The following is a 21,228-nucleotide window of genomic DNA, read 5'->3' on the forward strand; positions in this document are numbered from 1 at the left end:
TCAAGCCCCAGGAAAATGGGGGAGAATGAAAAAATATCCTCAAGTTCTTTACTTGACGGGATCAAATTATTTTTTCTGAACTGTCCTACTCCTAACTGTAAAATGCCAAAAAGTTAAATGAAAATCTGTTTTTATGATCAGGAATGAAACTGGGCTTTGTTAAATAAATGTAGCTTCACTGTGTTACCACTGAAGATCTCCTGCTGTACTGACATCTCAGAAGTTGTACTTTACTTAGAAGTTGTACCTTTCTGCCAGTGATACCATGTATGCAAACAGCAGTGATTTGTATTGCATAAAATCAAAACGTAAAATTTTGTCTTTGATTTCTTGCCCTATTTTTTGTTAATAGGGCAGTAGAAAACAGAAATTTAAAAAGTGGCAGGAATCCCTTTATCTCAAAAAGTAAACCTGTAGAAGATTTTCTTTTCTTACTGTTTTCAGAAACAAAATTCTATGCCGAGAGGATCAATTTGATCAGAGACAATAATATTTTACAGAAGAGAAAAATAACAAACTTTAAGCAAGATCTCTGTCAGTAATTCACATGAAGATGTAGAGAATTTTGGTTCTATTTTTTTCCAGTCTTTTCCAGCCTCCTACGCGTCTGGGTTGTAGGTGGGGTCAAGTTGGGAAGTGTTAAAAATCAGAGAAGAACAGTTTTTGGTATGTTTAAAGTTTATCTAAAAGTAAGAAAAGCCACTTAAAAGGCTTTTTTAGCAAGTGAACTTTCCTGATAATTTAAGAGACCCAGGTGATTCAGGGAGTCTCAACAATGTCTACAAATTTAGGTGATTCTCTGAACTTTTGGAGTTTTAAAGGTTATTCCCGTCACTAGCGGTACAGAGCACTCACCATGACTGGCAACTTTAGGGAGCATGCAGTTTTTACTCTATTGACTCTTGGCTACCGTTTTGTTCATGCTCTGCTCTGTATTCTTGACAGCAAATTGATTTAACTTGCAGCAGGAAAGAGTGTGCGAGTGTGACTGAGCAAAGCCCACAGGAGAGGGGGAGAGAAAGAAATGTGTGAATGTGAAATGTAGCAGGGAGCAAGGCGAGGATACTGAATGGCAACATTTAGGCATTGACTGTGACATTGTATTAACCTTTTTAATGGATGTATGTAATAAAGTGACATGTAAATGGAGCACAAGGGGAGATATGACACTATATCTGGAAAAGGATAAAACAGTCAGTGAATACTGGGCTATTATAGCAGTTTGCAAACCTTGGATAAACTCAGTCAGCGGTTGTATAATTGGTTATTCAATCCCGACCCTTGTTCACAGCTCAAAGCCAGGAACACTGAGACCTGTTGCCAATTTGAGTGAATGCAGTGACTGTACTCGGCCGGAGCCTAACACTGGAGCCAGGCCTTTTCCTGTGGGCTGGTTTCCACCATGTCTGGGACTGGCGCAGTGACAGTAGCCCTTTTGTTGTGAGAGGCTGGCTGGTACTCCCCTCCTTTGCAAAATGTCTAACAGCTACACAAATATAAGAAAATAGGAAAAGGGACTTACTGTAGCTTTTCTCTTACCAAGTTAAATGTAGGGGCTTTGAAAAGAAGGCAAAGTCCAAGCAATAAGGGAAACTGAAGCACATTATGGCCAGTTAAGGAAAGCACCGTCTTCTTCCAGGGTAAGATACAAATTGTGGGGAAACTTGTTCCTCCTAAATCATGCTCCCAACCTGTGCTGAGCAGCCTGGGAAGGGCTCTTTGGAGAAGGGATCCCTGCCAGCCCGCTGCAGTGGCTGCTTGCACAAGCACAGGAGCTCCTGCATGGACCCACTCCATAAAAAGTTCCAGAACATTGATGATGTTGTCATGGGTTTGTTTCAGAACCACTGGTATGGAGGTTGTCTCTCTCCAATTATGAAGGCAGCATTCTATCAGCCAGCTAGAGATGAACAGAGGGAGTGTTATAAGTACCCTGGTTCCCTCCACCCTCATCCCTACACAGACAACTTTCCAGTAAAAGCAAGGAGATATTTATGGAATGTCCTGACTCAGAGGCCAGCTGTTTCTCTTCTAGTAAAATGGTAGTTAGAAATAAATCAGAGAAAGGTTTGATTTTGGTTGATGAAATAATGAATATTCAGTAATATATGTAGAAGATGAGCCTAGATGAGCTAATGGTCCCTTCTGGTTTCCAGCTTTTTGTGAATGAATCGGCAGTGCTATGAATCTACAGTTTCTCTTTTCCCTCCTTTTTTCCCCCACTTTTCTCTAGCTTTCAGTAGTGGGATCTTGCTCCTTTACAAGCATTATAGTTTCTAAATGTACCTGGGTTACACAGTAGTACTTTTGTCATGTCGTCATTCCCTGTACAGGGAAGGGAATTTTTGACACAGTAGATTATGCACGGGCTTTTTAAGTTACAAAATTGAGGTAATGGTTAAAAATTATATGCCTCTAGATCACAAAGAGATGGGCTTGGGGGCTAATCTCTTTACCATCCTGATTTACTCTTGTTCAGAGAAAATAATACAGAGTGCCTGGTTTAATGAAAGGCTGCAATTCAATCAAGAGGTTCTGCTGAGGTCATATAATTTAAATGGTTACAGCACCTCTTGACTGAGTTACAGCCTTGATAATTCAGTACTTTGTTGTTATTTATGAGGGTAACTTTTCAAAGCAATCTGCATATCTCCCGCTAAAACCTGCTTTGAAAATTTTATACCATGATGTCATTGAAAAAGAATTTTTTTCTCTTGGTAAGAAAAGGGAAAAAAAACCCCAAACCCCACACCAGCAAAATGAGAGGGGAAAGGAATGCATTGTTTTAGAATAGAAAATTAATCACTTGGAAATAGACTGGTTATTGTGAAGCAAATGCAGAAAGAGTATTGAAGTTGAGATACATGAGAAAAACTACAGAAACTCCTGCCAAGGCTTTTAATGGAAAATACACCACACGTTTCATTATAAACACAGCTTTGGGAGTGAAGAGTTATAACAGTGGACGAAAAAGGGCATTGTGGAAATACATATTTTTCTGATAATCATAGTTAATGTAGCTCAGCCTTAATTGAAGTATTGTATAGAGTAGCAGGAACACATTATAGTAGGGACTGTTGGAACAATTTGGGTGTTTGGAGTGTTCATATAAAGAAGGATGTAGTACTATATGCTGGTGAACCTAGAATGGTATAGTCGTCAGGAGAACTGCACTGAAGTGCTTTGAAGCCTTTCCCTACTGACATTGAAAAATCCACTCAACGTACACCTCATCTTCTTAACTCCCCCAAATATTATCTGTGTTTTGCATTACAGCCTAATACTGTCTGCAAGGATAACGCACTGATGCCTCCCTTAGGTCAATGTTTCCAATTTAGTGAATTGTAGGTGTCCGACTGGAGATTCCACACTCTCCTGCAGAAGAGTGAGTGCTTGAGACGCATCATTAATTTAATGTAGCTAAGAGACTGGTGGGGTTAAAGGAATTTGTAGTAGCCCCACAGAGAACTACCCAAATGTAATTTAAATAGGATGGAGGAAACTTTTCATGCCTTGATTTTTTTTCTGAGTTAGAAATGTTCAAAGCAGTAATAGCTTCTTTTATATGTTTTAAACTCTTACAAAAACAGTATCTGTAGTATGTATGGAAACAAGTGTTTCAATTAAAGTCAGATCAGGGCTTTGCAGAAGCCTAGCTTTTATGCAAAGCTCTCTAGAAGTGCACCTATGGTGATCTTTTTTTTTCCTCTGGCAAAAGGAGAGAGACGAAGAATAAAAAGTGCAACACACTGCCTACCAAGTAAACCACAAGTCACAGCTGAGCTACACATCTCCAACCCTGAATTCCTGGAAGGCAAAGTAATTTTTCTCTGTTAATTGTTTTAGAATGGAATTTCATTCAAAAGACTCACAGAGAATTGGAGAATTTCTGTAGCCAAATTTAGAACCAACCAATAGGTTCCATCTAGGTGTAGTAGGAATTTGAGGATTTAGAGGCTGAGTTTCATAAAGATCTGGAAAAAGTTTGGTTTGTGGATTGCTGCATTATATTTCTACCTCTCATTTTTCTTCCTGAGTTACAATGAGCTCGAGATTATTTTTTTTTCTTAACTAATGATCTATTACTTCCATTAAGAAATTGTGGGTAACTGAGAAATGCGTATTTCTACCTTTTTTTCTATGAAAAAAACTCCAGTCATTTTATGTTCTCCTTAATCCTTGAACCATATAATACATTATATCCTGGCTCTTCTGTTATTTATAAAGCCAAAGCTGATGGTGTCACTTTTAACACTGCCTACTCTGCCATCCTTGCAAGGAAAGGTATAACATATTCTGGAAAGGTATAATATGTTGCATATTATGCCCTAGTGTGACATTTACTTTTTAAATTAGGCTGTCCTTTCTGTATTCTTGATTCAGCTTGTGTTAAAGTAACTGGAAAAATGCTGTCTTTGATGTCCCAGGACCCTCCAACTCCATCATCTGCTTTAACAGGGCTCAAGAAAGTTCCCCAGAAACACATGATGCTCAGGGAGAGACTAGGAAGGTTAGCCAACATTTTGCACCAAGCATCTCCTATGGCACTTCCAGTCCTTTAGCAAGGAAGCAGGAAGCTGTGTAAATTGGTGGTGTAGTGCTTAGTGGCTGTGTTCATAGAACCAGGAAGCTCCAAGATTAGGTCAGTGGTTAGAACATGGGAGAGAAGGGAAGCCAGCACTGAAGAATTCTTTCCTTCTGTGCTACCCTGTAACCATTGTGTTTGACATGGCATTTGACCACGTCTGTTTGTTGTTCATGTGTTATTCCCCTGTCTGCCCCCCACGTACATTGGAAAATGCTGTTGAAGAGAGAAAGGGGGACATGGGAGGGCAGGATTGTGAGGGTTTCGTCAATTGCAAAGTCTTAAGACTTTGCTGAAAGCTGCAGGCGTCAGTGTGGTTATGTGATACAGAAATTTATTCCATCGGCTTTCAAGGTATAGACTACTTTCATTTATGCCATAGCATCCCCCCAGGATTAAGTCATTTGTTTCTCTGGCATTCTCTTAAAGCCTGGTCACAAAAGAGAACTTTCTGAACAATGGGCCTGTTATCCTATTCAGCCTTTTCTGATCTATTAAATTCCCTGTTACACCATTCTGCAATTACTCCACACCCCACCTTCCCAGACACCCTGTTCTCAAGCAATCTGGGAATTCACCCTTGTCATTTGCCTCACTCTTGTCATTTGCCTCACTCCACAGGAGCCCCACATCCCTCCACTCCACCACTTTTGATATTGACCCTGGGTCCTTTTCTGGCATACCCACATGTATCTGATATGACTCTCCTTCATATCTCCATACCAGAGGGACATTTATATATGTTTATTCAAAGACTTCTCTATCTTACTCAGAGAGAGAGGTCAGTTTAAGAGAAAATATTTCAGTCTCAGCCCTAGTTTTATCTCAGAGTTGAAAAAGAAAAACTGAATTGCATGTAGTTCTTTTTCCAAACATCTCCTGTTAGATGTGAAATAAATCTCTGTGTAAACTGCATATTGTTGAGCATTGTGTCAGAAAAGAAAGGTAGGTACCATACTGAGATATCAGTGTTAGTCACAAAATTAAATCACAAAAGATACGATTCCATATAACAGTTTGATAATGGTATTATTATTCAGAGTTCATCAGCATTAGCTGTTTCAATGTTAAAATTGAGGCGCAGCTGATACCAGACTTGGATTGATTTTTTCACAGCTGCACCAACAGTTACCTGAGTGATTTCCATGCAAACATTAAAATTCTGCTGAGTTTCTTAGGGACTTTGAGGTAGTTTGAGTCAATGTTCAGAGTTACCCCACAAAGACAAAGAATTAAAGCCAGGAATCCCAGCAGCAGAGCTGCACAGATCCCTGCACTTTCCGGTCCTTTTGCAGATCTTTTTTTTGTGCTATATGCTCTTCATTTACAGATTTGATCTTTATTTAAAGGAGTTGTCACTCCGGCGAAGCACCCACTTTTACTGTCAGGTCTTGCAAGATTGCATTCCTGAGTATGGGTCCAGCTCCTTGTAAGGGTTTGTCTTGATGATTCTCAGGTTATGCGTTATTCCATGTGTCCCAGTCCTTTAGTTAGTTGTAGCCTAGTCAGTGCTTGAGATCACAATCATACACGGAAGTTTGGGGTTGGGCGTTCTTTCAGTAGGTGCATGTCGCACTAAGCGCTTTGAATATGAGGCCAGATTCTTTGGAGAGACACCTTGTTATACCAGTCAGAGCTGTGTCAGAAGACGCCTTTTTGCTTTTGTGGCCATGAAAGGTAGAAATAATCAAGATGAGAACACAATTGCTGGTACCAGATTTCTGTCTGACAGAGCAAAGTGTAGCTTCTGCCCATTCACAGCAGAACCCAGATGTCTCTTACCACTACACCGAAGAAGTGAAGAACGAGTAGGATCCTGAACTACAGATGTTGCAGAGAAGGTTGTCTCTTCTAAGTGGTTCTTTTTTCATCAGAACTTGTTCATCCTGCTTCAGTTTAGTTTAAGCTTCCCTTTTGCTCATGTTATTAGGACTGCACAGATAAATGCTTTGGAATTGCAAAAAGGAGTTTATTCCTAATTTAAGTCTAGGGGCCAGGCACTAGAGCAGGCCTTCTCAAATGGGTCGTTGAGAAATCTGTAAGGATGAGTACACATAGTCCTGTCTTGTTTTTAATGAAACAAATTAGGTCCCAGAGTGACATGGACAAGTTTATTGGATGAAGTGGGAGAAGGCTAATTCTAGGTGGCCATTGATGAGATTGGTAGTGCAGAAGTGAGAGAACTGTTTCTTGTTTCAAAGTAACTTCATCGGAGGAAATGTTGACATTTTCTGTATTTCTGGGGTCTGTGTTCTTTTTACCAGGGGGAATGTAGTGCCTCTTGATTGCCAACACTGTGTAAAGAGCTGCCTAGTGAATGACCTTAATTCTTGGGAAGGTATTCTGTTCCTGCCCTGCATTCACCTTACTGGTCTTTGGTGATTCATGAAGCCATGCTGAATGCAGATGATCCTTCTTGTGGATCTGGACAACTATTTGCAGAGGGAGTTCTATCATCCTAAGGTGAATGAAGGAAGTTTTAAGTTTTCTAAAGTAGTCTGAAAAAGTTTTCCTGCAGGGTATGAGTGAGATTCCTCTCTCATAAAAAAGATGTTTTCACTTTGGAGTGCTGGCAGTAATTTGAAGGCATAGTTTATGCTTCAATCTAAATCCTGTTGTCTTTTCTGATAAGTTCCTGTTACAGCTGTTTCACACTTGCCCAGGCTGCTGCAGTTACCTGTTTGATGGCTGGGGAATGGCTCCATGTTGGTGACAGTTTTCAATAGCCAAGGAGTGGCTGCAGAGTTGCCCTAACTCTCCTCCTTCAGTGCATTGTGTAGTATAAGTACGTTTTGGATTTGACAAATGAGGCCCCTTTCTTAGTCTCGTTTTTTCCTTGTTCTCAGCATTGTTTTCTTTGTCTCTCTTCCCTTTTTTCCTCTGACTTTTCTGCATTTACTTTCTGACTTTCCTTTCCCCTTGTCTAGAACTATTATGTTAAAGAGCTATGCATAACAGACTTTTCTCTGATTTCTCTTCGGGTATTTGGGGATTACCTGTCACAGCTGTTACATGGCTGAACCACCCATGTATCTCGATGTTATTCCTTAGAAAGAAAAATGCTTGATCAAAAGGAAACCCAGTGTATTTCCTCACCCTATTTACGCTGAAAATAACAGTCCAAAAAATCCGTGAATGGAGACAACTGAGAACAAACAGAACAAGTTGTCAAGGCAGATGGAATGCTGTACTTCAGTGGAGAAGCCTGTGTGCAAGTCTTGGGAGATTATTTTAGGCAAGTCCAAGGATGACATTAGCCTTAATAATTTCCACTTAATTTGACATAATGATTTTATGCAAATATCATTTACATCACAACTAGCAGTCTGATTTACTGTGAAACTACCTGCACTTCAGAAGCTTTGATTTATAGTGTACCATTTTTTTAATGTTATTATTAATAATATTATTTTTCCTGTCTTTCTGGCATCTGGCAATCAATAGTTGAGATTTTGTGTTCACATATGTTGTGCAAGAGGAGTTCAGGATGTGTAGTTGTTTAGCATCAGGCATATGTGCTTTAATTCTCACTTCCAATGGTAAAACAGTCTGTCATATTTTGAAAAAGAATAGAAATCCGGGCCTGCTGTGTGGGGTTTTTTGTTGTTTCAGGGGGATATCCTTTTCAGTTTTCTGTTTTCAATTTTTTAAATTCCTTTAATGGTTTTATTAACATTCCAAATGAGTACTTTCTGGTTCTTTCAATGTTATCATTCAGTTCAAATTATAATAGTACACATTTACTCTAGGAAGTACATACACAATCTGATGTCTGTAGCCCTTTCACTACACGTTCACGTAAATTTAAAATTTAAATAAATGAGTCCAGATGATCAAAAGATGTACATACTGTTACCTCAATTTGATCGAACACATGACTCTAAACCAACCAGTTCCACAATATGTTTTTGATGGTTTTTAGCTTTACATTTTCAACTTTCAAGTGTATTTGTGCTTCCAGGTCACTTTCTGGTTACTGATTTCATTTGGCCATGGAATTGCCTGATTTTCCTTCCTATTTACCTGGTTTGCCGGGACAGTGACAACACAGGGCTTGCATTTGATAGGGTTTATCTGTTGCATACCATTTTTTAATTGAGTAACCTCATCTAGTAAATGTATGTGTATCAGAAATATATTAGGATCAGAAAACATTTTGGCACAATTTTTTCTCTTGGCAGTAACATGTCTGAGTGCATTGTTTAAATGGGTGCAGTCATTTTCATTTAAGGGAAAATTAACTTTTCTTCCACCTGCCATTGTTCTCTGAAGAGGATTATGATACAGTCAGCAAAATGCTGACAAGGGAAAAGAAAAATTACATCAACCTCAAAAGAGGGAATGTCATATTTATCTGCTGATCTTGTAATCATCCTGGAAAAAGCCCTAAAAACAGGCTGAGGGAACTTCTTCTTTCTGTCTGACTTCCACCTCCCCATGGCTCTCGTTGTCACTCCTGGCAGTGTAAGTAATGGCCGTATCTGGATCCAGCCTTCCCCACCTCTGCTCCGCTGACATCATAAATTATCCAGATCTAAATGGACAACATTCATTAGCTGTGCACTTTGCAAAAAGAGCTAGCTCAGGAGCTAAGCACTCGCCCATTTTTATTAAAAGTTAAAAAGCTCCTTGCTGTCACGGAAAGGGGAGGTTGGAGAAGGTACAATGGAGGACAGTGCCACAGAGCTAATAAATAAAAATAATAACTATTACCATTGGTTGAGTGACCCTGGGAGAAGAGCACTACTGAGCCATTTGTTGTTCCCTTTCACTTGTCAACAGCAGTGGCTTAAAAGCCTTCGCCATTGTTCAGGCCTAATAGCACCTGTTGGGAAGATAGGAAGACAGCTGTCAAAAAAAAAAAAAAAAAAAAAAAGAAGGAGGGAAAAATAAAAAGGAAAAACAGGGTGGGGGAGGAGGGTGGAAGCTCATGATTATGCCAGTAACAAGCACAGCTGCAGCAGGACATTTCCTGGCTTCCATTCGGAAGCAGGGCTCTGCCCCTGCCATCTCCTCACCCTGATGCTCTCCAGGATGGGCACAGGGGGAGCCAGGAATGCCCAGGCACTGTGTGGGCCTGTTTCTGAAAGCAGAGATAGTTAACCCAGAATAACCCCAAACCCCAAGCAGGCCTCAGTAGTGGAAGTTGCAGCTTTGTGAGAAGAGGGCTTGTTTCGCTTACTTTTTTCATTTCTTTTTTATTGCTCTGTTGCGTTGGCAAATAAAACTCTTTGTCAAGACATGTAAGGAAGGCCGAGAGGTGAGGAGCCCCAGGGATCAACAGCTCCCTTTGCAGCCGATCATCCCGAGGCCAGAGCTGCCGGGTTTTTGCTGGTGGGAAGTGATGGCAGTGGCCAGGGCTGAAAGATTGGTTATTTAGAAAATTGTCTCCTCAGCCTCATCACACACAATCCTCGCATTTGTCATTTTGAGGAAAATTACCAGCACTTCAGGACTCAATTTTTTTTCCATTTTTAAGTAAGTTGCTCTGAGATTTTCAGGTAAAAATGCTATAGTAACTCTATGTGAATGGTTACATTGTTGCTGTTGAATTTTGGATTTGAGAAGTGGTTTGGTTGAGCTTTAGAAGGATTTCCCTGAAATTCTAGCCAAACACTGTAGCCCTCAATTTATGTTTTATGGTTATTTAGATTACATACTTTTGGGGGCTCTTGGGGCTTTGTTTTAGGGTTTGTTCGAGAAAGCATTTAATTACTTTAAAAGTGACAGATCAGCATGAAAGATCTTTTTGGTCAAAGGATAAACCATGGAATCTCCCTAGAACATCCTTAATGATGTGTCAATACCTATAAAAAGTTAGTATATAGTCATGTCATTGAATACCTTTTTTAAATCCTTCTTACTTACCAAGGATGTGCTGAAGATGTAAAAAATTAGCAGACCAAAATCATGGCCCTCTGTTAATATTAACAAGATATTAGGGCCCTTTAATTAGAAACTGGCTCTGTTGGTAGCACTAATACAAAAATGTATTTCAGGGGAATATGTATTTCGGTGGAGTATCTCTGTCCAACTGAGACAGAAAAACAAAACTGAAGTGAAATTTAATGTTATTTAATTCAAGATGTCTATGTTTTTATGTTGTTACTCTTGTAATAGTCTCTGGAAATATTAAAATATCTTTGTGGTTTCAGAATTTCAGTGAAGTTCAGTATACTACCCCCTTCTGTCATCTGACACATGGTTTTTTGCTGGGTGGACCACTCCTGAGAAAATCAATTCCTTCTTCCATTTAGAGATGCCAGGAATTAAAGGGGCATTAGAAAGCTGAAGAACACAGAATAGGACAATTCTTTTTTTCATGTGTAGGAGAGGAGTTTTTTATTTCACTGTTGCCCTTCTTTTCATAAGGATTCCTACTGGTGTAACTTCAATTAAAAAGGAAGGGGTTGCTGCTCAGGTGTTTAAAAGTGAGTTACTCTGTTTCATGTATTAATTTATTTTTTGAATATCAAGAAAGTACTGGGCACATTTAAAAATTTAACTTTTGGGTTTTTTAAAAGTTTAATAAGGTTCAAAAACGTGCTTCATTCTTACATGTTAATTTAATTAGGGGTGAAGAAAATAGTGCTAGCAGGGAGCTGGGATCATCCTAAATATTGTGTGTGCTGAAAAAGATGTTCCAGCAATAATTGTGCCGGTGAAATGCAGCATTTGGCAGAAGGTGTTCTTTGGGCCAACTCCCTGGCCTGGATATCCAAAGGCAGGTGGACCCTAATTCCTTTCCAGAATGGGATTTATGCTCCTGAATGCCTTTGGGAATCCAAAGCACTGAATCCCAAAGAATTTCAGTGATAAAAGATATGTTGTCCTGTGCATGACATCCTGTGCCATTCACAGAGCCCTTCTCTGGGGGACACCATTGCTCAGCTGCGGAAATGGGAAGGGCAGATTGCATCGATTCTTGAACCAGCCATATCCCACTGTGTATTTTAAGGACAGATTCTTAAATGGACGGTAACTGAGCAGTGACTACAAACTACACTGTTGCAGTTGTTTTTTCAGAATAATTTGGGTTTGTCCTGCAAGTAATGCAGCCCCACCTCCGTGTAAATCTGAGGCAGCCAGCAGTGGCTCCAGGCTTGATGTGGAAGGCCAGATTACTGGAGGTGTGAGTCGAGCACACACCAGCTGCCCTGGCACACAAATATGATTTCCACACCCACAGGAGAGGAAGGGGTGGCAATTATCATACTGCAGCTTGCAGCCCTGTGCTTTGAAGGGTTATCAGCATACACTTTGTAGCCTTGATGGGGTCTGTTGTCACTAAGGTAGGTAAGACAATGAAGTATATACTTTAGAAGTTAGCATGTTAGAAATAACAGAGATAGAGCTGGAGTTCCCTGTTGTTCTGAGGTGAGAGGAGGAATGCAGGCTTGTTCCCTGGCTCAGCAATGTGCTCGTGAAAGAGGTGGGTTTCTCAGGTATTTAGTCTTCAGAAGGGCTTTGTGAACATCTCATTGTCAGTCCAGAAGAGTGTATGACAGAGAGACTTTCAGAAATACCTGAATTTTTCACACTCTGGAAGCAGGCTCTGTCCTGAGGCTGTATACCAATAAAGAGGATGGAAGCTGAGAAAATCTTGGCTGTGGCCTGTGTGACCCTCAAATGAACATCGACTCTTTTGCTGGGAGGCTGAAGGACTGGTGTGATTGTCTTTGCATTGCACGTCTCTTACGTGGAGTGTGACACTGCTCCTGGAGTGGGTGACTGTTCAGTGAAACAAGACAGCCTGAAAAGCACACAGGTAATGGAGCGACTGCCAGTGCATTCAGGTGATGGGAACTATAAAAATTTCAGACAACAGCCTGGCTATTCCTGAAGGTGTCATTGACTGAGATGCTGGTTTTGGCCTCAAATCTAGCTTAAGAAGTCATTCTGCTCTCCCCATGTCCTGCTTAGCCATGTGTTCCTGTCTGGTGCTGTGGTTTGCAGGCTCCTTGCTTACATCCAAAGGGATAATTAGTTCAACAATTAGTTTAGTGTATCTGAAGGCTATTCCAAACTTTCCTTTGTAATAAACATCCCCTTGTTTTTAGGTTAACTTTCGTATAAGACTGGCAGTAGGCATTGGTGAGCAGTTGTGAAAATCATTGCTTTGTATATTTGCAGGTAGAGTAGAATCATGTTTCTGGTGGCATTCATAGATTATTGATTTGAATGTTAAAATCTTAAATAATTTATTTATGGTGCTATGGAACCTTTTCTGGCTATGTGAATTAAGTGCTCTTTTACTAGAAATGACAATAAAAATGTCTTATCATTCATACAACATATACTTCATCAAAGCAGCATGATGGGTATTGCAAAAGAGAGCAAACAATTGAAAACAAGTGGTGTATTTTTGACCATACACAAAATTAGGCACTATGTGCAACAAGAATGCAATGGTGACCTGATATCACTGTGTACCACAGGTGACTACGGTCCTCTATGGATAAAGAAGTTGATTTTGTCCTCTGAAATGAAAAGCTATGTGAGCTAACATGTGGCCAGAATGGAACTAGAGATTCCACAAACAGGAGGGCTGGTTATCCCTGCCAGAGAAGGGAGCTTTTTAGTAGGCTTGGAAGCTACCCATGGACATATGTAGCCCAGCTGTTTCCTGCACAGTGGTTGTGATGGAGTGGTGCAGTAAGAGTCATACTGTGATGCGCTGGCCAGAGCACCACAGCTTCCTAATATTGTAACTTGAATGTTTGGTTCAGCTCTGTGAGTTTGTGCCCAAAGACTAAAAAACATTTTGTGTATAAAAAAAACCCCAAACCCACAGAACCCAACAGCACACCACTTTCTTCTTCCTTTCTTCACTGTCCAGTCAGAGAAGCCCCAGGTAGTATTGTAGTCAGCACCACATTTTTGCTTATCACGCCTGAGCAACCATGTCCTACATTTGAACAATATTTACATTTATAGAGGTGTTTCCTAATGTCTGCTCCAAAAGTTTAATCTGCTTTTAGACTGGTGAAAAATTGCAGTACTTCCTGGAAGGCAAGAGAAAAATGTATGTTTTGTGGTCTTTGATTTCCAAATTTAAATACATTCTGTGTTGTGCCTGCTCATGATTCATAGTGTCTTGCCTAGCTGCAAGTAGTTCCCTAAAAGCATGATTCTGTTGATGGAGAACCATATGTGTATGCAGATGCTGCATGTCTATGTAACCTGCTGATACCAGCCATTTCTTCATAATAGTTGCTTTATTTTCCTTGCTATGAAAATTGTTTCTGATTTTGTATAGGTAAGAGCTTCTTAATAAAATATGGGGGCGTAAAAAGAGAAATTTCTTCTATCTACATGTTTGTCTGCTCTTTTAAAGGAAGAGTGGAAATCTGCCCTTGATCTCATTTCCTGATTTAGACCAGAGAGGATTTGTTTCGGTACATGAACAGAGAACAGAGTGCCAGTGGGGTGACATATGGATAGGTGAGGGTTGTAGGAACGCTGAGTGGAACTGTGACTGATGGGTGGAACATATTTATGACCATAGCAGAAGGAAAAGGTGAATAATGGGTGCCAGCTCAGTGTTTGCCAGTGCTTTCTTAATACAAAGGAAGGTGCTTGCCAGAAGTGGAAGGTGTATCAGCTAATGCTGAAGTTCATTCATGATAATTTGTGCCGACCAAATACTCCTTCCTCTAGGAATAACACGTGTTGGCAGGAAATGTTTGGTGGTCTGGATGGGCATTGAGCAACTCTTGGCTTCTCTCTGTTCTTGCTACACTTCATGTCATCATCCTTGCCAAGGCCAAACATCTTTCTTTTACTTTTTTCTGAGAAGTATCTCTCTTTCAACCCAGGGCAAGATCTGTTCACTGTAGTTACAGAGGAGGGAACCCTTTGGGCATCTCCTTGGGAGGGCACCCATCCTTGGACATCCAGACACCATGCAAGTGGGAGGCTCCAGGACTCACACTTTCCCTCTTAACTTGTAGTCAACTTACATCAGCCTCTTACACTTTGATCATAGTTGCCTCTGTATAACATCAGAGCTTTCTCTCCCATTTCCTCTTCAAATATGGGTCTTTCGGTCATGCCTCATGTGGAGAGCTCCCATTCCTCACCTTGTTACAGCATGTTGGAATTGCATGCCTTTCTCTGGAAGCAGGCAGCTGCATGATACCAAAGTTTGCTTTCAGTAAATAATCAGCAGGAACAGAGAGAGGTAATAGAGATTTGGCACTGAACACCATTCTAAGCTTGTATAAGTGGATTTCTAGGACTGTGACCCTGGAGCATGGATTGAAAAGAGCTACTGGAGAGGCTAGGCCTGAAGGGAGTGCTGTGCTGTGGGACTGTGTGTTTGGAAGGCTGCCGAGGCAGGTCCAGGTACATGTGCATCTGTGCTGCCACTGAATTGAGAGTAGGATTAGGTCCACTCCCAAAGGGGAGTTACAATGCCTGAAAAAAATGAACTTCTGGAAGTAGACTAAATTCAATAGAAATCTAGCAGACAGTGATAAAAATGGTGCCTCTTTCTTACTATGGCTTTGTATCCTCGTCCATTTCCTGGATACAAACCACTCGCTTCCCAGTGTGAAAACTTTAGGGCTTTTAAGCAGGTAAGTCAGTGAAGCTGTATTTAAATATCAAATGCAGGAGTAGAGGGACAGTGACATGCTTGTTAGCATACCAAAAATTAGATTTAAAAGCTGTTTAATGTTAATTTATGGAGATTATTTGCTTTCCAGTTGTGTAAGAGCAATTCAGTGGATGTACAGATGCATCCATACCTGCAGATCAGAGCAGTGAACACAAGACTCTCACAACTCCAAGGAAAGTGGTTTCATTCCATGTGCTGAAGGCCTGCATGAGAATTACTGGCTGCTGGCATCAGTCTCCAAGTCTCATTGTTGTGGATGAGGGAGTCAGTCTGGATGGTGCTTGGCACAGAGGGAGGGTGGCGGGACCAGGGGACACCGAGGAGCCAGGGAGCTGCTGGCACAGGCGGAGGCATTCACCAGTGGGCACTGCCATACGCAGTGATGCGGAGAAGCATATGTAAGCAACAGAGGCAGGGGTGAAAGAAGAAAAACAAAATGTGCTGTAAATATCTCTAGAAAGAGCTAATGACTGATAAATGTGTTGAATAGACACAGCAGAAATCATTTCTGTGGATTAATTTGTATCTTTATTGATTCAGTCAGGCGCCTCTTGGCCAATGTTTAGTTAATGATTCCTGTTCTTCTTTCCATCTCAATCCTTCTCTTTGGTGCCCTATCCATAATCCTCTTCTGCAACAACATGTAACACTTCTCATAGTGTGTCTGGGACAAAAATGTTTCCCAAACATTAACGAAATTACTGTTCACAAACAACCTGTGAACAAGTCTTGTAGATGTATTCATACTGTGCTGTGACTTGGGATTGGTTTACTGTGTGCCATAGGATCTACACTGCAGGTAGGTATTGGGGGGGATTCTTAGCTCAAGTGGGGCTTGGAAGAAGGAAAGGGGGTAATTCTGGGGTCTTCTCAAAGATTGAATTAGGAGGCATTATGAATCATCGCCATATTCAGAACAACATGTGTAGCTTTTTGGAAATACAGATTATTGGAATACATAGCTGTCCTGATGCACATCCAAAATCTGTCACTATATAGCTCCGATTTTGCATGTAAAAAAACGTGGTTTTGGGGAATCCAAGAGGAGAGAAATGGTTGGAGTAGGGATCAGGAATAGCAGTTCCTGTGTGCAGGCCATCTTTCCCAGTTTCAAGCTGCACATTATATGTGCAAGCATTAAAAGTTTTACTGACTTTCCAATGAATCCAGAGAATGCCTGCCTTGCAAACAAGATACACCATTTATTTCTTCCCTTAATTTGAGAGCATCATCTTCTCAAGTCTGAAAAAAGCTGAACAAAGGATGACTTTGTTTCTGTATAATTCATGGAACCTCTACTGTCGTAACTTTTTAAACAGTTATTTTTATTTAAGATGTGTAAATTTCAAATCTTTTTTTAATGGGGTACATAAATGACATAATAAATGTTTCTTTCCAAGATATGGTGCATAAGGTATTTCACAAACAGTTACTGAAATGTGATAGGTCGAGTATATGAATAACATATTTTATGTAAGTACAATATGTTAACATGGTATATAATAGAATTAGACAAGCTGTAATCTAATCTAGCTGTTTAGCTCCATAAAGCTATAGGGGTGGGGAAGCTATTGTCTTTCGGAATTAAAGTTCTTCTTAAGTATTAGCAGAAGGATGATTATTTGCTGGTCCTGCATCAAAATTCTGTTGAAGTGTCTTCTGTAAAAATGGCAATTCAAATCTAGAGAGGTTTGAAACCAAGTTCGGACATCAATTTAATATGATTGCTTGGGGGTTTTTAAAGGAAAAAAAGTCTATATAATATTATTTTGAATAGTTAACATACAGTATTTCAACAGGGGAAGCACTGATTAGATCACCACAATCTATTTTATGCCATCAGGATTGCTGAGGGGGCTTATAATTGTGTTAAATTTTCATATTACTCATATTCACACATTAATGAACAGATGCATTGTTACTATTGGGATTTTGCCATTTGGCCTTTCACATCTCTAATCATGATTTCCTACTGAGATCTTTACCGTTCTCGCAGAAATTCAGTCATTGATACATGGCCGTCCACCGCATTCATTACTCCCCGCTTGTTTGTCCGCGGCTCTCCCGGCATCACCGGCGGGCTCGGGTTGCTGGGATGTAACACGAGTCTTCGGGCGGGGGACTCCGGCTCCCGGGGTTGCACCGACAGAGCTCAAACTCCCCCGGGAAAGTGACACCGGGACCGTCCCGGCGCCCCTCCCCGAGCGGCTGCGAGGGGCCGGCGGGCAGGGAAGGCGGCAGGGAAGCCGGGAGGCAAGCAAGTATGCAGGGAAACAGGGATGCGGGCAGGCAGCGGCCGGCGGCCAGCTCAGCGGGGCTCTGGCAGCCCCGGAGAGCGTCTACTGTAGCTTTAAGGCGGCAAGTTAGACAGAAGACTTGTGTTTCTTTACGAGCGTACCACGGCGAATATTTTGTCTAGCCGGGGGGGAAAAGCTTTGTCGTGGACTTTGCTGACAATGGACTTAAAAGTAAGGCGGGCTGCTTTTGGTGCCTGGAGGCTCTGGAGCCCATTGTCAGCTCACAATGGATCCCTATTGCCGCATTCCTGCTTTGCAAAGGTTTGTTGGCTTTTAATGACTGACAGCTCTCCGCCGCAAATGCCGCATTTGCTCCGGCCTGTTTACATGCTGTTCCGGAGTCTTTAGAAAAGCGCAGAGGAATAATAATTATAAAAATTAATAAAATTATAAAGAAAAAAGGAAAAGTGACGGTGTTTATCTGACCTATTCACGTTGGTGAAAGTGGTTTTCTTCGTGGGTGCTTGGAGGGGGACGGACGAACTTCAGTAGTAGCTGCGCAAGTGCCCGGAGTCCGGCGGCGCCTCCAGCTCGCCAGCCCCGGAACGGACCGTGCTCTGCGCGACAGCTTCTCCCGCCCGCATCCCTAGGATTTCATGAGATTTAGAGATAAGTTTTAGAGATTCTAGCAGAGAAATCTCACTCGGGCAAGCCCGGGGATCAGCACAGGGAGTGCCCGCGGGTGCACAGGAGGAGATCGGGGTGCTGCAACGTGAATAAAAATGTCACGGAACAAAACACCCTCCTGTGCTGTCGGTGGCATCCGAAGGTTGTCGCTGCTCTCCCGGCGAGATGCGGGCGTGGGGCTGTGCCCGGCTCGGATGTCTGTCTGTCTGTCTTTCCGTTTGTCTGCGCACAGCTGTGTGCGAGCAGAGGCGAGGCCGACGTGAGATGCAGGACAGCATCCCTGTGCCCGTGGCACGGTAGTTCCCTATGCATTGATGGTGCCCTGCGGGCGGCGGGTTCAAGGGAGCCCGGGCTCGCTCAGCCCCCGGGAGCGGCGGGGGCTTTGCGCGGAGAGCGCGGCCGGCAGAGCCGCCCCGAGGAACCGCAGCGCCTCCGAGCTCCAAGTTGGGGCTTAAGAAAGGAGGCGGAATTAGCCAAACGAGATAATGAAGGTTGCTCATAATGGTTTTTACTGTGGGGAAAATTAACCAGTTGCTAATAATTGTATGGTCTCTAGGCCAGACGGTCCCTTTGATAAGTTAACATGTACTCCCTTTATGCTCCTGGTAGGGGGTAAACAAATGCCTGAACAAATACAAATACACATAAACACAAATGTGGAGAATAGCAGTATATGTCTTAGATCCAGATAATAAGTGTGGGTATTGTTATTTAGATGGCACATACTGGGACACTTATCTTTTAGTACACTCCATTTTCTAACTGAATGCAGTGCTAATCGTGGGATTGAAAGCTATTGTAATTGTGTACCCATCTAAATGCTGACAAGAATATACAATTACATTGTTTGGAATTGAGTTTAATGTTCTCTGAATTTTATTAGCATTTATATTTACTTATGCATTAAAATTCTACACAAAAAGAGGTCAGAACACAAGAGTTGCAGACATAAATATCAGACCTATCCACACCCTCGCTGCATTTTTCCTGAAAATACTGAACAAATATATTTTATTTTATTTTATTTTTAAAGGAAGTGATAGAATCTGAAATGAGCAAATAATGGGTTTCCATTCTAAGCAGTGCGTTTTCTCCCTTTGGATTTTGCAGTCTTTTAAAGCTTTTTTCCATACCCAACTTTTTATTATTATTTATAATGCGCGTGTTACCGGAAAATCTTTCCACAGTGTGCTTACCACCACACGATGTTTAAACACACATTATAAAGTGGATGTGATTGTAAAGACTCAGAGGGATATAATTACATGTAGCAGATTTAGGAGCTAATTCTTTGCTTCTCTCTCTCTTTCTCTCTCTCTTTACTCCGCATTTTATCAACATAATTATTTTTTGACTGCAGACTAACACCCAGAAACTGACAGGCATCCATTATAGGCAGCAACTTGTTCACCAAATTGAAAAACAATGAACTGCAGGTTTATATGTGCCCATTGTAATACAGAATTACCGGAGCTTTGTTCCACTAGAGGAAAAAGCTAATGGTTTTGAAACAGCAGGTGACAAAACACATTCAGTTTTTTTCTTTTTTGTTCCTTTTTTTTTTTCTCTTCCCTCCCCTCTTATCAGTTTGTTGATGAAGTCATTACGAACTGGGGCCCAGAATAGGGTTGGCCTTATTTTTAGCAGATAGACTTTTAATGAGTTCTATTGTGGAGACAGTCATGTTGATTTGCTTACATTTTTTTTCCCCCCCTTCACTCAGAAACTCCCAGTATTGAAAAGCTACTATCAAAGGACTGGAAAGACAAGCTTCTTGCCATGGGATCAGGGAACTTTGGAGAAATAAAAGGTAACGCTGTTTCTGTGCTAAAAGGAAATTAAGAATGAATATACAGATACCACTGGCTTTATGGAACTTTGTCTGCTCCTCTTCCCCTCCCCTTCAAACATGGTAATTTGGGGTTTAAATGAAATGTATGCACTCCCATCTGTGATAATATAAATCAGTGAAATGGTATATTGCCTAAGTAAATGAATTTACATTAAGCTTTTGATGCATATATCGTTCTGTGTTATAAACGAACACATCCTATTGCTGGATTGGGAAAAAAAAGTCAATTCATGTATCAAATATATGTGATATCAGAGCATAGCAGACCTCAGCTTCTGAAATCTGAGGGTGATCTGAATTCCTTGTTAATTTTGTTAATTTTTGGACAGATTTTGATTATGTTGTTGTTTTTTGTTTGGTTTTTTTTTTTTGCTTTTTTTTGTTTACTTTTTTTGCATGTAGGAAAAAATAAAAAGAGCAAAGTTTGTGTAATGATACCTCTAGGTACTGAAATTAGCCAGTGCAGATTTTAAAAGACAGTGTACAACATCTGTGCACTAAAGCATGTTCTTTTAAAGCCCTACTCCAGAAGGAAAATGACAAAATTTGACCACTCTCCAGCAGCAGTAGCTTCTGCTTTGCCAAGATATTTCCCATTTTTATATATCTGAGGTCATTTTAGGGAACCTGTAGTTGTTTGTTTTCATGTAATTTAATATTTTTATAATTCCTCTGCAGCACGTATGATGAGGAACTCACTCAAAATACACGTCAAAAATTGTAAGTTTTCAGAGCAGCCATTATCACTCTGAAAAGAAACAGTGATTCTGATTCTTCTCCCATTTATATCAGTGTACATCTGGAGTAGCAAAATCCAAGCCAATGTTGTTTTGGAAATGTGAAAGTAGAATGAAATTAAAATTAAACCCTTCTCTCGTGTTTATAAACTGGATTTAGTTTCTCTCCATTATTTTTGGTATGTTTACTTACTAATGTTGTCCCTGATCTAGACATCCTCACTCAGGCAGGCTCCCAAACCTTGTGCCTGACAGGTTTAAGGACCGTGTGCACAAGAGGTGGGCAGTATTCAGGAAAGCATACAACACAACGTGCTCTCACAGGTTAATGGATTGGTGCATATGCAAAGAAAGTGTTATTTTAATTACATGGGCCTTCCAGCCTGTCACCGATAAGCCACCAGCATTAGTTTGTGCTATTCCACTGACTCTACACAAGTAGGAAAATATGCCACTTGTTTCCCCAGGCTTCTCCCTAGGAGGCTGTAATTCAAAGACGTATATTCAAT

General features: G+C 41.0%; 1 protein-coding gene and 1 long non-coding RNA gene across 22 annotated transcripts in view; one reads left to right on the forward strand and one right to left on the reverse strand.

Moving 5' to 3' along the window:
- Positions 1-21,228, forward strand: part of SOX5 (SRY-box transcription factor 5) — a 609,605-nt gene that overhangs the window by 434,473 nt on the left and 153,904 nt on the right. For 18 of the 20 annotated variants that reach the window (XM_048300783.1, XM_048300780.1, XM_048300784.1 and 15 more), the window contains one exon: positions 19,854-19,940. The exons of the other annotated variants lie outside the window; for them this stretch is intronic. In XM_048300783.1, the coding sequence (XP_048156740.1) occupies positions 19,854-19,940 (87 nt within the window). The remainder of the gene's footprint in view (positions 1-19,853; positions 19,941-21,228) is intronic. 20 annotated transcript variants of the gene reach the window in all.
- Positions 13,763-18,538, reverse strand: LOC125324652. Of its 2 annotated transcripts, XR_007203057.1 has the most exons (4): positions 17,930-18,535; positions 17,192-17,845; positions 15,337-15,573; positions 13,763-14,715 (listed from the first exon to the last, which is right to left on the reverse strand). It is a non-coding gene; the product is annotated as an uncharacterized LOC125324652 (long non-coding RNA). The 2 variants fall into 2 exon arrangements; XR_007203056.1 differs by having other exon boundaries at positions 17,192-18,538.

The sequence above is a fragment of the Corvus hawaiiensis genome, chromosome 4 (genome assembly GCF_020740725.1).
Source record: "Corvus hawaiiensis isolate bCorHaw1 chromosome 4, bCorHaw1.pri.cur, whole genome shotgun sequence".
NCBI classification, from domain to species: Eukaryota; Metazoa; Chordata; class Aves; order Passeriformes; family Corvidae; genus Corvus; species Corvus hawaiiensis.